Source organism: Chelonia mydas, chromosome 5 (assembly GCF_015237465.2).
Source record: "Chelonia mydas isolate rCheMyd1 chromosome 5, rCheMyd1.pri.v2, whole genome shotgun sequence".
NCBI classification, from domain to species: domain Eukaryota; kingdom Metazoa; phylum Chordata; order Testudines; family Cheloniidae; genus Chelonia; species Chelonia mydas.
The window spans coordinates 41,874,285-41,889,778 of record NC_051245.2 but is presented as its reverse complement, the minus strand read 5'-3'; the positions used below and the strand labels follow the sequence as shown (position 1 = coordinate 41,889,778).

The following is a 15,494-nucleotide window of genomic DNA, read 5'->3' as shown; positions in this document are numbered from 1 at the left end:
ACGCAGAGCACCTCATGACCACCCCAACATGATTGTTCTAGCCGCCGCCTCTGCCGAATCCAAGGAGGCCTGGAGAGAGGTATTGGCTACTGCCTTGCCCTCGTCCACCAGGGCCGTGAACTCCTGTTGGGAACCTTGTGGGAGGTTGTCCTTAAACTTCCCCACCGCCGCCCAGGAGTTGAAATTGTGCCTGTTGAGGGTGGCCTGCTGGTTAGCAATCCTCAACTGAAGGCCCCCAGATGAGTACACCTTTCTACCAAAAAGGTCCAGGCGTTTCGCCTCCTTGGCCTTAGGGGCCGGGGCCTGCTGTCCATGGCGCTCCCTTTCGTTCACCGCCGAAACCACTAGGGAGCATGGACTCGGGTGGCAGAATAGGAACTCATAGCCCTTAGATGGGGCAAAGTATTTATGCTCCACTCCTTTAGCTGTTGGAGCGCTGGAGGCTGCCATATAGTCTTATAGTTAGACTGAATGGTCTTAATGAGCGGGAGCGCTATTCTGGATGGCCCTTTGGGGCTCAAAATGTCCACCATGGGGTTCTCCTGCTCAACCGTCTCCTCGGCCTGCAACCCCAAATTTTGGGCAACTCTGTGCAGTAGTTCCTGGTGGGCTCTATGGTCTATTAGTGGAGGGCCAGATACCTCTGTACTCGCCACCGCCTCATTGGGGGAAGACAAGGAGGTTAGCTGCTGCTTGACCCCCTTTGGTTGGTCCTCCTGCTCCCCATCTCCTGTGGCAGGGGTCCCCGGCTCAGGTCTAAGCTGGGGGAATGCTGGAGGCCTGGATACTGTTGCCTCCAGCACTGTCTGGCATTAGAGCGGGGACCAGGACCGCTGCACCGAGTAACTTGCCCTGGACGGGGCTCCTTGGTGCTCCTGATAGGCCCAGGGGGTCCAGAAGGGCCAATGGCCCGGCGGCCCCCATTGAGGTTGCCAGCTCCCCTGAGGGTCCCTGCTGTCCGGGCCCCGGTGCAGGTAGCTATAGCGGCCGGAGCTGGCGCCAGACTGCAGCGATGCCAATCGCGAAGGCCACGGCGGTGCCAACCATTTGCGCCAGCGGGAGAATGAGCAGCTCCTGGCTGAGCGGGACCGGAACCCCTGGATCGGGACCATCTGCGGGAGACCTCTGGCGAGGGCTGTCTCAACTCCTCCCAGTGCCGGTCTCTGGTGGGTGCCAGAGAGCGGTGAGCCCTTCCTGGAGCTTCTTCGCATCGACCCACTGCCGGTGCCGCAATCTCCTTCTGAGCCACTGGCAAGTGAGAGTCTGCGGAGTCGGAGCTCAACCGGGACCAACTCCAGGAGCGGTGCCGGGACAGTGTCTTCGAGGGGCACACCATTGCTGGCTTACCCCTCGAGGTCTCCCCATACGGGAGGGGGCTCGCCGCCGACAGCTCGATGAGGTCCTTTGCAGCCTCAAAGGTGCCAGGCGTAGACGGCTGATCCATTATGCCCTTGAGCCCATCGTCCGCACTGAGCTCACTTAGATCTGGGCTCGGTGGGGCTTGTGCCGCCGGGGCCTAGCCTGGCGCTCCGGGGCCAACAGTTTACGGTGCTTCACCGGTGCCAGGTCTCCCGATGGCTCTGGGGCACTACGCACCGAGGAAGCCTGAGCCGGCGTCGGGCGCTCCGGGCCCAGCGGCTGCAATGCGGCCTCCATCAACAGTTGCTTTAGGCGAAAGTCTTTCTCTCCTTGTCCTTGGTTTGAACACCTTGCAAATCCTACACCTTTCAGTTTGATGTCCGTCCCCCAGGCAACGTAGGCACGAGTTGTGGGGGTCACTAATTGGCATAGGTTTGCGGCACTTGGGCCCGCGGCCCGTGGCCAGTGCTGGAGGCCTCCAAGCACCTAATCACTTAAGTGTTCACAATCTATATGTAAATGAAGCCACAGATGGTAAGAAGGAACTGGAGGGGGTCAGGCTGGCGGGGGTACATATGCGGGGCGCAGTGGCGCCACTCAGGAGACCCACCGGGAGCCACTAAGGGAAAAAGTTTCCAACGTTCGTGCACGCGGTGCGCGCACACCTAATGTGGAATGGACGTGAACAAGCACTCGAAGAAGAACTACATTTTTAACTACGGTCAGACAATCTTGCTCACACAAACACCTTTTTCAATGTTCAGCTCTATATAAAAAATAAACACACAACCAAATGCATCGATTCTTTGTGGCTTAATTGAGTGCCTATTTTCAGAAGGAAACCCATACAGAAACTACATGTTAGATACCGAACCGTGCAAGCAAAGATTCCAGATCCTCTTCCTGCTCTCAGCACTGGGTTTTCCCTTTTCTTTTCTTCCTACTAACAGGAAAAGGCACATATCTCAGGCAAAATTCACCATTGCGTCACTCCCCTTCTACAATGCTATGACTCCATTCAGTGAAATTATACCTTTGTAAAAAGAGGAATCAGACCCCTCATGTCCTAAAAGAGGGAGAATGTATTGTACACAGTTCCTGAGTGAGTAGAGAATGCTAAGAACCTCTCTAGCCCCTCCTCTAGAACACTAACTTCTCTAATTCTCCTTCCTCTGAGCCTGAAACACAGGCTAAGGTCTAATGAACATTTTCCAGATTCTATCATCAGTTTTCTCCATCAGGCTACCATCAAAACACATTCCCATTCCCAAATTAAGTCAACTAAAAAGGCAAACAGTTATGTCACTGCCATTTTCTTGATTTCATTTCCTTCCATACATAGTATGTTCTCCCCAACCCCAGTGAACAGATTAAGGGACCAACTTTTATGTCAATTTCCAATGTTTTGAGAAGAATTATTTCTCTATAGGTAACAGGATTCAGGGCATCCTTTCCCACCGAGAAAACTGTGTGGCATAGCGGCCTCAAACAGATTTTTCTGGGAAATTACTCCTTCTCTGTCTGAAGTTGTAATGGTAGAAGCAGTGAGTAAGGACTTGGGGAATCCCATATTTCTATGTTACGGAAGTCCTGGACCTGTTATGTCCAAGATTTCAGCGCATGATAGTTTCTCTGTGCATGGCCAATTGCACTGTGTCTCATACGTTAGCCTAACATCAATTTATATATTACTCCAGGGAAGCTCCTTTGTATGCTCTACCCCAGGCTATGCAAGAAGGTGTTTACCATCACCAGCTACAAAGCCAAAACGGAAACTAGAGAGACAATGTGGTCCAATAAAAGAGATTGTCTTTTATTGGACCAACTTCTGTTGGTGAGAGAGACAAGTTTCCGAGCCTCACGGAATTGTTACTGAACCAGCTGTAGGGGGCATGTGACCATAATGCAACGGAAGGCCCAGTAAGACTTTTCCCTTCATGAAAAAACACCCCTTTAATGCAGAAAAGAGATGGTATCATCAGAATGCCTATCTGGCATTGGCAACAATAATTCTACTTTCCCATGCCCACTCCCTCCCCAATGAAGGGAAAGAGCATCATTTCACCCATGCCTTATCACCACAAAAAATACTTTAATATATTTTTTGAAGGATAGTGTAAACACAAACTATATTAGACTAGCTCTGGGTCTGAGAGACCAGTCAACAGCAAGGAAATTCTGATCTACGGATCCTAACCTCAGCAATGTAATGTCTACGCATTTCAGCACATGCCACTGAATATATCTCAGCTGCCTCTCTGCTTTCTGAAACAGAACTCCAGAACAAGACAAAGACAAATTATGAACAGGGAAGGAAATCAGAATCACTGTGACAAAACACAGGACTGTGGAAAAAAACCTCTAAACACGGAAGTTGCTTCCGTTGTTGATTACTTTTAATGATCATCATCTTCAAGTGGTATCTTTTCACATACCCACTACAGTATACTTGACATTTCAGAATCAAAGTGAAATGTCAGTGTTTAATGACATCACCAGAAGGCAGCTAGAAAAATAAATTAATTTTTTGGTTGATGCCTCAAAATCACTTTATAGAGAACCCATTCATTGACAAGTTATAAAAGTCATTTAGAGCTTCGTATTCAACTATTTCTGACTTTTTACGGTTGTATCCAATAATAGCAATAACAGGAAATAAATCAAAATGTTGTTAAATGATTAACAGATGAGTTAGTCAGGGTGAGATGTAGAAAGGGCCAGTTTCTGTTCGAAAAATTGAGTGTCTAAACAAAATCAAAATGCCAGAGGTTACTTAAGTCTATCAATTTACTATGGTTTTTATATATTTTGAAATGCGATCTAAGTAGCTTCCTGCTTTTTCCAGAGTATGGTGGTGGCTGGGCAGCAGGCACCACCATATCAGGACCCCAGCTCAAAAAAATGACAGGCGTGTTCTGACACAAGGGCTGAAGTGAACAGCATACAAAATGTACGAAAATATGCAGTTATATAGAATCCTTACCCTTTACAAATCAGGTTTCAAAGTTAAACGTGTAAGATCTATTACCACATGATCAATTTATAAGAAATCAGACTTGTGATAAGATTACTCTTTGAAGGTTAAGTGAACCTTCACCTAAGCAAGTGATGAAGTGATCTTCTACTCAGAGGCACATATTTATAATGCTTCTCTATGGCTGTATTTCTACGGTCCTTTAAAATTTACTGTTCAACCAAATATACACATTACTTATTTTGCATTACTAGTGCTACTTAAGGCACCCATCACCTCTAGTGTGTTGTATTATACAGGTAAAGGTTGAGTTCCTGCCTTGGAGAGTTTACAATCTAGAGACTTAATCTGGCCAGCACTTGCTAACGGGCATAGATTTCTGTGGAACTATGCTTGAAATTAAGTGTTTGTAGGACCTGGTCCTTACACTGTGAACATTCCACTTTAGGACCGGATCCTAATCACAGGTATGTGGTGTGCATCACACACCTCTTTAAAAACAATCCAGTATTGCATGTGTGCACTGCTAGTTTTGATATTAGGAATACATTTAGTGAATGGCTCTCAACACTCTTTAAAAATGCTCAGCTAAGTATAATGGGAAAATGTAAATATACAATTAAATGTATTTGAATATCCATACAAAAAGATTTAATAAAGTTATAACAGATTACAGAAACAAATTACAGAATGTTTTGTTATCTTGAAAATATTTATGCTACAGAACTTTGCAACAGACATAAACCATTACAGTTTTACCTATACCTTAATCCGTACAGAATGCTGTTCAATTCATGTCAAAAGGCAGCTATCCGGTTTACATTACTGAGTGGATTATAGCAGGTTTAGTAGGAGGAAATCTGTTTTTACTGTGAAGAGCTACCTCTTGAAACTGTTAAATCCTCTTTTAAATGCTGTCACTGGCAACTCCAACATATAGTAGTTGAGATTCCCCCGCCCACACACGCACACAAAATCAGTTAATATAAAAGAAGGATTCAGGCTCTAAGAGACTAAGGAAAAGCATAAAAGCAGTTTATTTTAAAAAGTTAACCTAGTTCTTATGGCCAAATAAAGTAATACAAACTTAAAGAAAAACAAATGGACTTTAACCAATAAGAGGGCCCAGGGAGTCTGAACAGATATTTTATCACAGTGACTTAAAAGGTTTGTTATACAACAACGACTAAAGATTTCAATTTGGTTTTATTTGTCTCATAGAAATTACATCAGTCTTTAGAAGAACTGGGTTATCTGGAAGCATCTCTCAGTAGGAACAACCAGGTTTCTGTGAAGTTTACAACTTTTGGAAGTTCAGTGCATTGCAGAGCTTTTTTGTACCGTTTTACATTGTTTAACAAAACCATAGTGATCCCACATACAGCATGGGCTTTCCCTCTCTCTCTCTCTCTCTCTATTGAAATATTGCGGAAAGGAAAACAAAAGAAAGGAAGTACATTCATTGCTAAGAGTGACTTGAGGAAAGGGTTGTTTTTTTTTTAAATAAACAATAAAATACAATCATGTAGCTTAAAGTGGTGCTCTATTTTTCTTTAGTTTTGAAGAGTCACCGTATTCCATCCATAATTGTGAATTTTCTTACACATATTTAGTATTATTAAGAAACTGATTTTCAGAGCTTAATTAATATTAACTACTTTCAAAAAGGGCTAACACAGTCTAATATGCAGTTAGCATATGCAAGTACAGATTTTGAGCTAAAGTAATAACCATTAGAGATAAATGAAAAATTCCCAGTTGTGCACAGCACTTGCGAAATGAACAATTTGTCTGAATTATTATTTTTGTGGCATACTGTGGAATGATGGCTTGAAAAATGTGATTTAGATGATAAGCATGTTTTGAATTATTTATCTTTCTTACAATGCAGCTCAAATGGCCATGATTTTGTTGAAGTTTTAAAAAAACAAAAAATCCCACACACACTTCCCCTCCCCCCCCACCAAATAATGGCCTTATTTTACCCAGTTTTAGCTTCAAATACATCTTTATATTTAAGTTACTTTGTTTAAAATATAACAAATTCAAACGTGGTATCACAAATCAATTACTTTTTTAAAAAATACACAGTATCTCTTCTGATTTCCCAACCTACAAAAAAAGAAACTTGAAACTGTAGCCCATATTAATTATTGCTGAAACTCCAATCAACAGCTGCACACATCTGCTATGAATGCCCAGTGATGCTAAGCTTAGATTCCCCTTGACATGCTAGTGTGTCAAACATATCCATATACTTCACCATAGTTGTAGTTAACTACACAGAACACTGCACTTTTAAATCATTAGTGTCAACATATTAAAAACCAAACTTCTTTGCTGAAGAAAATGTTATTCTAAATATACTTCATAGATATTACTCTCCTCAACCTCATCCTCCTCCCCCCCACCCCCACTCCCACCCCGAGACGGACAAATCATCAGACAGTTCCTATGGAAGGGAGAGCTGATGAGCATTCTTACATGTTGTACCTGTAGCATGACACCCAACACATCACACTGAGATATGTAGTTTAAAAAATTGTCCATACATTTGTGTACAGTAAAGGAATGAAACAGAAACTTTGAAATGATCAGTGGTTCATTGAGAAAACAAATTTCATGAATGGACAGTTTCCTACCTGAAGCCCTCGTCTCCTCAGAATGCTGGACTCATCCATTGCACTGTTTAGCTTCTCTTATTCCTCCCACAACAGTATAGCCATGCTGTACTACCTCAGACTTCAGCACCCTTATTCAGATCCTAGCAGCTGCTAAACACTTACATCACAGTTTATCTGATTGGAGATTGAAAGTCAGCTGACTCTGGTTTAGTTATTCACTCCAGCAACTTCAGAGATCATGAATGCTTGCAGTACTGTGTTACAAAGCAGCAAGTGGACTCCAGACACCTAACACATTCATCCAGGCAGGAATAGCTATTAGACAGAGGAAATCCTGTGAGCATTGTTCTATTCAAACAATAACCCTGGCATCCTGTGCTAACGGCAAACCGCTTTGGGCACGGACTTCTAGGTCAAGCACTTTCAGAGGCAACTGTAAGGTCAAAGTGTCTGAGTAAATCAGCAGCGACACCTCAGTACAGGCGGCAGCTGATTACGATGGTGAAAAACTGTGGCACAGCCGGTCAGTCAAGCAGCACGACCAAGTCTGGCTCTCGTCGTTTTGATGGCATCAAAGAAAACAAAATGTAGCATAACACGCAAGCTGCCTTTTAACAACACAGAGGCAGTTTTCCAGTCACCACTGGCATTTTACCTAACAGCTTGAAAGCCAGTTTATTTACATAAATACCTTGGAAGCCTATTCTTAAACCACAAATATAGAAACATTTTAAAGTTTAAATGTAATTCACAGTAATATGAACACCTGATCAAAATGTGGTAAAGTAAAAATGAAATGCATTCATTAGGTGAAATGTTAACCCAGATACAAGAGTATAAACAGTTAAAACATAGGATTCCCTGGCTGGCTCAGTGATATAGCTGACCTCACAGCTAACGAACGGTTGGCATTCTGAAGAAAGGGAATGCCTGGAAAATTCAAAGCAATTTGGGCTGACTTTTTAGAGGTCTATGATTAACATAGACCCCGAAGATAGATATGTCATGTCCCCACCCTTCCCTTTATTCTAAGGCTCTTTATTTATTTAGTGTATTATGATGAATGTGGTATTTTGGTATATGTTTTATTTGGAAAAAATAATAAACAAACAACAATAGCATTGTAGTTTCACAGGCTATTTCAGCTTGTTTACCTTGTTCATTCTCATTTAATTTCAATTCAAGGCTGCCAAGAGATGAATATTAAGTTTTCATTATCTGCATAGTTCATTAGTAACACTGTGCTGTAATGCCACTTTATAAGAAATTACCCCTCTTTGCTTTCAAATTGCACATGTTTAAACTGAAGAAGCTGAGTGGGGTCTAATGGTTAAAGAAAAACAACAGGAGACAGCCACTAACCCACCTAGTGACATTGGGCAAGTGACTTGGGCTCCTAGGCCTCAAATCAACCAAACTGGACAAAATGGATGGAAAAAGAAACAATGAAGACAGCTCTGTACTGGAAACCAGATGCTGTGTCTGAGGTGGTCATTCCTGGATAAACAAATGCCAAGAGGAAAAGTAAAGTATTTGACTTTTCTTAACAGTACAGCTGCTACTAAACTAAACGTTGATTTTTTTGAAGCTGTCAGACTATTAGCCTTGATATCAATTGATACTAGGTCATTAAAAATCTTAGAGGTTTAAGAACTCAGCCACTCAGTTAAATTGATTACATTTTATGTTCAAAAATGATCTCTGCATACATCTGTAGATTTACATGGGAAAAATCTTGTCAAGAAATACTAAACACACTAGCAAGAGAGAGATCTCCACAAGCACGCCTGTAGATTTTCAATTTGGGATTGATCAATTGACACAAAATAAATTAGGAAACATCCAGGCATTTTAATTTCCTACTCTTAGGAAAAGAGTTACAGCATTTCCAAAACCAAGAAGCACAATCAAACCCTGAAATGTCAGATTACCAAAAGTCCTACTGTAAAGACAAAATAAATTTGAGAGATTCTGGACACAGATGTGACTGCCAGCTAATATTCAGAGAGGGTACCACCCTTTTGGGGGGGGGGGGGGGACTGTTTTCTCCTCAGAGCTATGGAAACTTGGTACTTCACAGAAGGGAATTTTAATCCTTTGTCCTCATCCCAGTGAAGTTAACTGCCCTGATTGGCTGGTGTTGGGGAAGTTTTTTATTTCAGAAGTGTCATCCCATGAATGACATCACAGCCCATAGAAATGAAGTTTAGCTGCAGGGATACGCACATCTATAAGGAAGTAGCAGGTACTTCTGCAGATGCCTGGCTCTCGTACATTTTCATTGAAAGATATGATGTACCTAGAAAACTTTTCGGGGGGAATGGGTTGGGGGTGGAGGTGAAAGATACAATTCTTAGCAAAGGATATAAAATTCAAGGTTAGTATTCAGCCATTAACAACGTCTAAGAGGAGGATTATGACAATCACACCATCAAATCTAGTATGAAAAGGTATTGATTTCCTGTCAAAATGCATCACTTTGAAAAGTGGACCACATACATTTTACAGAAATAAAACCCGCTAGAGGCAAAAAAATTTGGGACAAAAATAAAAGGTTGCTGAGAGAATAACACTGAACAGCAATAGCATAGCTGAGGAATAGGAAAAGAAAAGTTGCTCCATTTCCCCTACGGCTACATACCTTAACATGATCAAAAATGTATGAGAAATGAATGTAAAAGTTATATAGTAGCGGCACTCATGCACAGAGTGCAGAAGGTTCTGACACTGACTTGATTATAAACACCAATTTTCTGAGGCTTGCCATTATGCTGTAAAAGATTCAACTTTGCCAAAACTTCCTAAATTAAGTTGCGCTCAGAGTAGTTTTTAAAAATATATTTTTAAAAACAAAAAAAGTTTTCGCATGTCAGATGTTTAAATTACACACTTACTAACTCAAAGACAGCCCTTTTATTCCACTGATGTTTCAAATCATGTATATCTAATGAGCCAGATCCACAGCTGTGTCAGAGTTCCAGTTAAAGGCACCTTGGCATGCTCCCAGTTCCCAGGAATGGTAGCAGCCAATTCAAAACCCAAAAAAAGCAGCACAACAGCTATTCGTTAAAACTTCAGGAAACCACAGACCCGACTAGATAGCCAGTAATAATGATCTACCAAGTACTAAAAGTAGGTCGACATCTCATTCCTTTCCCCAAGCTTAAAGACAACTAGGACATAGGTACTACGCAATATAATTGGTAAACAAAGTCCATTAAACTAGGACCTGTGGCTTTTCTGATTTATTCTTTATTTCCTTTACGCCTCTCCTTCCAATTCATTCTGGTACCATTCTCTTCCCAGTTCCATTTTTAATCTCCTTTTCTTGTTTCAGCTTTTATTTCCTTTTTTTTTTTTAAATAAAACTTTCAAATTTGTTGACAAACACTGTTCACTCCACATGCTCTCATGCATCTTTTTTTGCTTGCTTTCTCCATCTCCAAAAAGTGAATGGGGAAATGAGTCAAAATAATGAAACTTTCTGAAGTTTCCAGTGAGGACTCTCAAAATGAATCTGAAATGTCAGTTGGGGTTTGTGGGATCCCTTGGTACAGTACAAAACCCTGCAGTTTGTCCCATGGAGTGCACCACATATTTCAGCTGGTAATAAAAAAATAAATATAGACAGAGATATAGATATAGATATATAGAGAGATAGATATAGATATATTTAGCTAATCCTAGGTGCACATTTAAACAAATCTTTTTAAGTTTAAGAAACAGAAAATTTCTTAAAACGCAAACTGTTGCACTTCTTTTCCCCACAAAAATGTCATCAACTGGTCTAAAAGACAGGAATGTTAAAGTTAAACGTTTTGTTAGTTGTATCATGACAACAAATGTACAATTTAAGACACAGAAAGTTGTGTCTTGTTTCCCAGTGTACAGCTTTATGAGGGAGTGTGCTTCTGTTTAACTTCAAAGCCTGTAAGGTATTAAGAATTCTGCATACCCGAAACTCAGATCATTTCACAAGGTTAAAACTGTGATAATAAGTAACCCACTGCTTAACAGCATAGCTCACAAATATCCACAACCTGACAAGAAACCAGAAATGTCAGTTGAAACCAAACCAAATAATACAAGGAGTGTCTATTTCTGGGAACAGACAACTGAAAAGAACTAGGAATAATCTGTACAGAAAGGAATTTCCTGAATGAAATTACAACTTTAATTAAGACAAAATATTGCCTCTCTGTTGCTCAAGATGTAACATTTACATAAGAGTTATGTGAAAGGAAACTAAAGGTTATTCATGTAATAACCTAAATAGGTAGGCAGGCATGTCAAGAAAATAAAGAAGACTGCCTTTCAGTGGAAGATTAAATTTATCCCAGATAGAAAAGCGCAATCACCTTTCCACTGACTACATATATTGTATCAATTCTAAGAATGGCATTTTAATATGCTTATATTGCATTTTAGCATGAATTACAGAGGGGCAAGCAGCATACATTTGCGGCCATGCTATCCTACCATTTAAGCAATTGTTTCCATTCAATCCATAAGCTTTTTTAGATGCTTCATGATGCATGCACTTGGTGTTTGATGCAGCATAGTACATGTAATTTGCATCACAGCTTTTCACAAGATGTAATACTGCTGTCTGGAGGTGTCTAATTATTTCTACCACATTAACCAACAAAAGTATAACTGGTGAAATGACAGGAATCATACTACTGAACAAAATGACATTCCAGAAAAAAAATGATAAAATATAAATTATATAAATAATGTTCTTTGGAACACTAATCATGACATCCTCATATACATATGAAATACAGCAGACTGTCCCCATAAATACCCTCACATCAATCACAGGAGGAAAAACACTGGATTGGTTGCACATATATACACACACACACACACCCCACAAAATACAGCATGTCTCATAAAACTGGAAAGTAGAACTTGATTTTTTTTTCCGTGTCAGGAGGAGCAAAAGCGTTTTTAAGAAAAACCAGCAAAACTATTTCTGGAAGATTTTTTTCCTCTCAGCTGTATGGACAGAGTATGGCCTGATTAAATATGATGAAGGTCTCAATATTTAGCATAGGTACGTCTCCACAATAACATTGTCTGTTTTTACTTGAAACTGCAAAGAGGTGATGGGAAGTAACATCACTACAGTAGATGATTTAAGAAGCAATTCCACAAATTTAGGCAGTTTATAGTCTAATTAATATTGCTATTCATTGCAGTCCCCATATTACTTTTCTAATTACATCATCTAATCTTCAGTGTTTTGAGAGAAAAGTTAGAAATTACTAAGCCATCACTTAATTGAAAAAAAATCAAGCTTGACCATAGACACACAAGTTTCTGTAATTAAGAATTTAGACTGCACAGCTATTTCATATGACTTTATACATAAACACGCTCCATATGTGGTGGTAATATCCACGTGACACTCTATGGTAGCATGTGACAAATTGTATTTATTACATACCCTGGATCAACTCACCTGAACTCTACCCACTAAATTGCCTCTGTCAGTACTATTCTAAGAACCTAAATCTCTCGGCAACATCAGGTCAACATCATTGCATTTTTAAAGTCAATCTGCTAGAGAAGTTTTTTATTTCTTTCTCCTCAGATGTGGGAATTTAAGGTTTAGGAAAATCAGTCCAACATCAGTGATTGGTTTAAGATAACTTGCAACCCAGGAGGGCTAGAAACTGATATTTTACACTACTGGAAAGGGGAGAGCCCCATCTAGCTTCCAGCGCTGGAAAGCCCTAAGATATTGGCCTTTAAAATTAATGGTATTTTTATGCACAAACATAGCATTTAGGTGATTCAAGAGGAATTTTACATTTGCTATATTTTTCTCCTTGTCTTAAGAGGTGCAGAGAGCTGGATTTAACGTAACTAAGACACTTAGTTTTACAACTAGATGGATGCAAAAAGAGAAATGTTTAAAACTAACCATTTCCAAGACAACTTTTCTGTAATGAGGGTTAGAAAGAAGAACCAGGAAAAAAAAAGACAGGGTGGTGTGATGTGTTTTATTGAAACTCACAGCAATGCCACTTAGGAGTATCTGAAACTCGTACTGATAAATCCATTATACAGCCACACCCATCACCATTTATTCTCTCGACATACGCACAATGCCTCCCAAAGTAGCCTTCACTCACCCACAGTTCACACAGACATATCTTATGCAGCACACCAGACCTAAACCATGCAGCAGGGACACTGATCCAACCCATCTCCATTCACTGCCCACTTCCCTTACTTCAGTCCCATCAGTACAATGTTGGGAGGGTGCTCTCAATGTTAAACTCAGTTTCAAAAATTAAATACAGATGTCTTGCAAAAGGCATCAAGGGAACGCAGGTAGTTTGAGCAGCTAAATAAGGGAACACTAGGGCTTTTGGTAGTCAAGGTAGTGTGGAGGTGGCTTTAATATTTTGGTACTCAGGAAATCTGGCACAAAGGATGGATATGTCACCTCTTTCCTGCCTCCCTTTTGAGCAGGGGCATAGGAGACTAAAATTTCAGGGTGGGGTAGGTACTGAATTTACTTGTCCCCCCTTCCAGCAACTCTTGACAGCAGCTACCCCACTACACCTAACCCAAATATCAGCCACAATTGCTAGCAAAGACAAGAATGTTTCCTCGAAATGGTCACCAGTCAAAGCATTAGTGCTCTCATTAGGTTGACTGGGCAGTTCACACAGCTCACAACTATTGTTTCAGGTGGTGTGCAAATATTAGGGAGGTTGTGGAATCTCTGTCATTGAAGGTTTGTAAGAACAGGTTCCTTTAGACAAACACCTGTCAGGAATAGTCTAGCTATTACGTAGTCCTGCCTTGAGTGCAGGGGACTGAACTAGATGACCGTCCTACACATCTATGATTCTAGGCTTATTGCTTCTTTGTATTTTTGGGTCACATTTTGAAGGTTCCCTTTGCTATCGTAAGGGTGAGAAACTGTTTTTATCTTTTTTAAATGAAAGCTTAGATTCTGGAGCACAAATACACAGAAATTTAAAAAATAAGCCCTAACTATAAGGCACTTTTGTGACCCAGTAATTCGCTTTGATTTCAGAACCCACCTCCCCCAACTGGCTTCCCTTCTCCATTACATCAAGTTTAATTTTATTAGGTCTGAGCATGTTAAAAAATCCAGATGTTTGTAATGAAAACCTCAATGTAAGACTATCTATACAAGGTAAAATGAAACATTGATTAGAGCATGAATGGCACTGAAATAGGGCAAAACCACTTCGTATTTTAAATCTGAAATCCCAAGCCTGAGTCAAGTTTAAGTCTACCTAGAGGCTTTAACTTCAATGAATTTTGTCTTCTTAGCCAAAGGCCTTTATTCTGATCTTATTGAGTGAATACAAACATCCTAGTATTTGCAGCAGAGCATCTATGCAGTTTATAAAGTGCATAATACTGATGAGAACCTTCAAAGATATGGAGGCTCAGTTTGGCTAAGAATGCAAATGTACATAGTTGAACTTTCAGCTATCCAAACACTCTACTAGCCCAACAGCTCTCCCTGTACCAATTTAAATGTTTTTTAAATATTTTGGGTGTTTTCCAACATTTTCAAACATATTGATTTCAGTTACAACACAGAACACAAATTGTACAGTGCTCATGTTATATTATTTTTATTACAAATATTTGCACTGTAAAAAAAAGATAAAAGAAATAGTAATTTTTCAATTCACCTCCCACAAGTCCACTCTGTTCTACTTCTTGTTTAGCCAATTGCTAAGACAAATAAGTTTGTTTACATTTATGGGAGATATTGCTGCCTGCTACCGAAAAGGCATTTGCTTAGCATTGTTGTAGCCAGCATTGCAAGGTATTTACATGCCAGAGATGCTAAACATTCGTATGCCCCTTCAGGCTTTGACTTGTTTGCTCTAAAGGTTTACATTGTTTTGTTTTTTTGAGAGCAATTACGTTAAAAAAAATAATTCTATGTTGCTAAATTGCACTTTCACAATAAAGAGATTGCACTACAGTACCTGTTTGGGGTGAACTGAAAAATACTATTTATTTAGTTGATTTTTTTACAGTGCAAATATTTGTAATAAAAACTAATATAACATGAGCACGGTACACTTTGTATTCTGTGTTGTAACTGAAATCAATATATTTTAAAATGTAGAAAAACATCCAAAAATATTTATAATAAATTTCAATTGGTATTCTATTAACAGTGCGATTAATCGTGATTTTTTAATCTCACGATTGCAATTATTATTTAAATAGTTTGAGAGCCCTAATAAATGCTCATTCATTTCTATATTGAACGGTGGCATTTGGGGCTGGGATTAGAGATTCAGGGTATAACTACTTTTATTTAATACAGTACTTGTTTATAGTAGTATTCCACTACGTGTTAGGCACATGCCAGATGAACAAGAAGGAACCGCTTCTGTCTTAAGGATCTCAGTCTAATGATGGGCAGACAAGGAGGCAATGTAGTGGGAATGGGAAGATTTTTTTTTTCCAAGAAAAAAAGAGTAAGCATTACAACGGGGCTCACATTGTTCTTGTTAGGG

The 15,494-nt window shown here is 40.1% G+C and overlaps 1 protein-coding gene across 5 annotated transcripts in view; it reads right to left on the bottom strand.

Moving 5' to 3' along the window:
* MAST4 (microtubule associated serine/threonine kinase family member 4) overlaps positions 1 to 15,494 on the bottom strand; it is a 446,036-nt gene that overhangs the window by 261,909 nt on the left and 168,633 nt on the right. The window contains exon 1 of one of the 5 annotated variants that reach the window (XM_043546464.1): positions 6,976 to 7,085. The exons of 3 other annotated variants lie outside the window; for them this stretch is intronic. In XM_043546464.1, coding sequence (XP_043402399.1) covers positions 6,976 to 7,014 — 39 coding nt within the window. In that variant the 5' untranslated portion in view covers positions 7,015 to 7,085. Of the gene's footprint in view, positions 1 to 6,975; positions 7,086 to 15,494 lie in introns of those variants that run through there. One more of the 5 variants, XM_043546461.1, reaches the window with a different exon arrangement.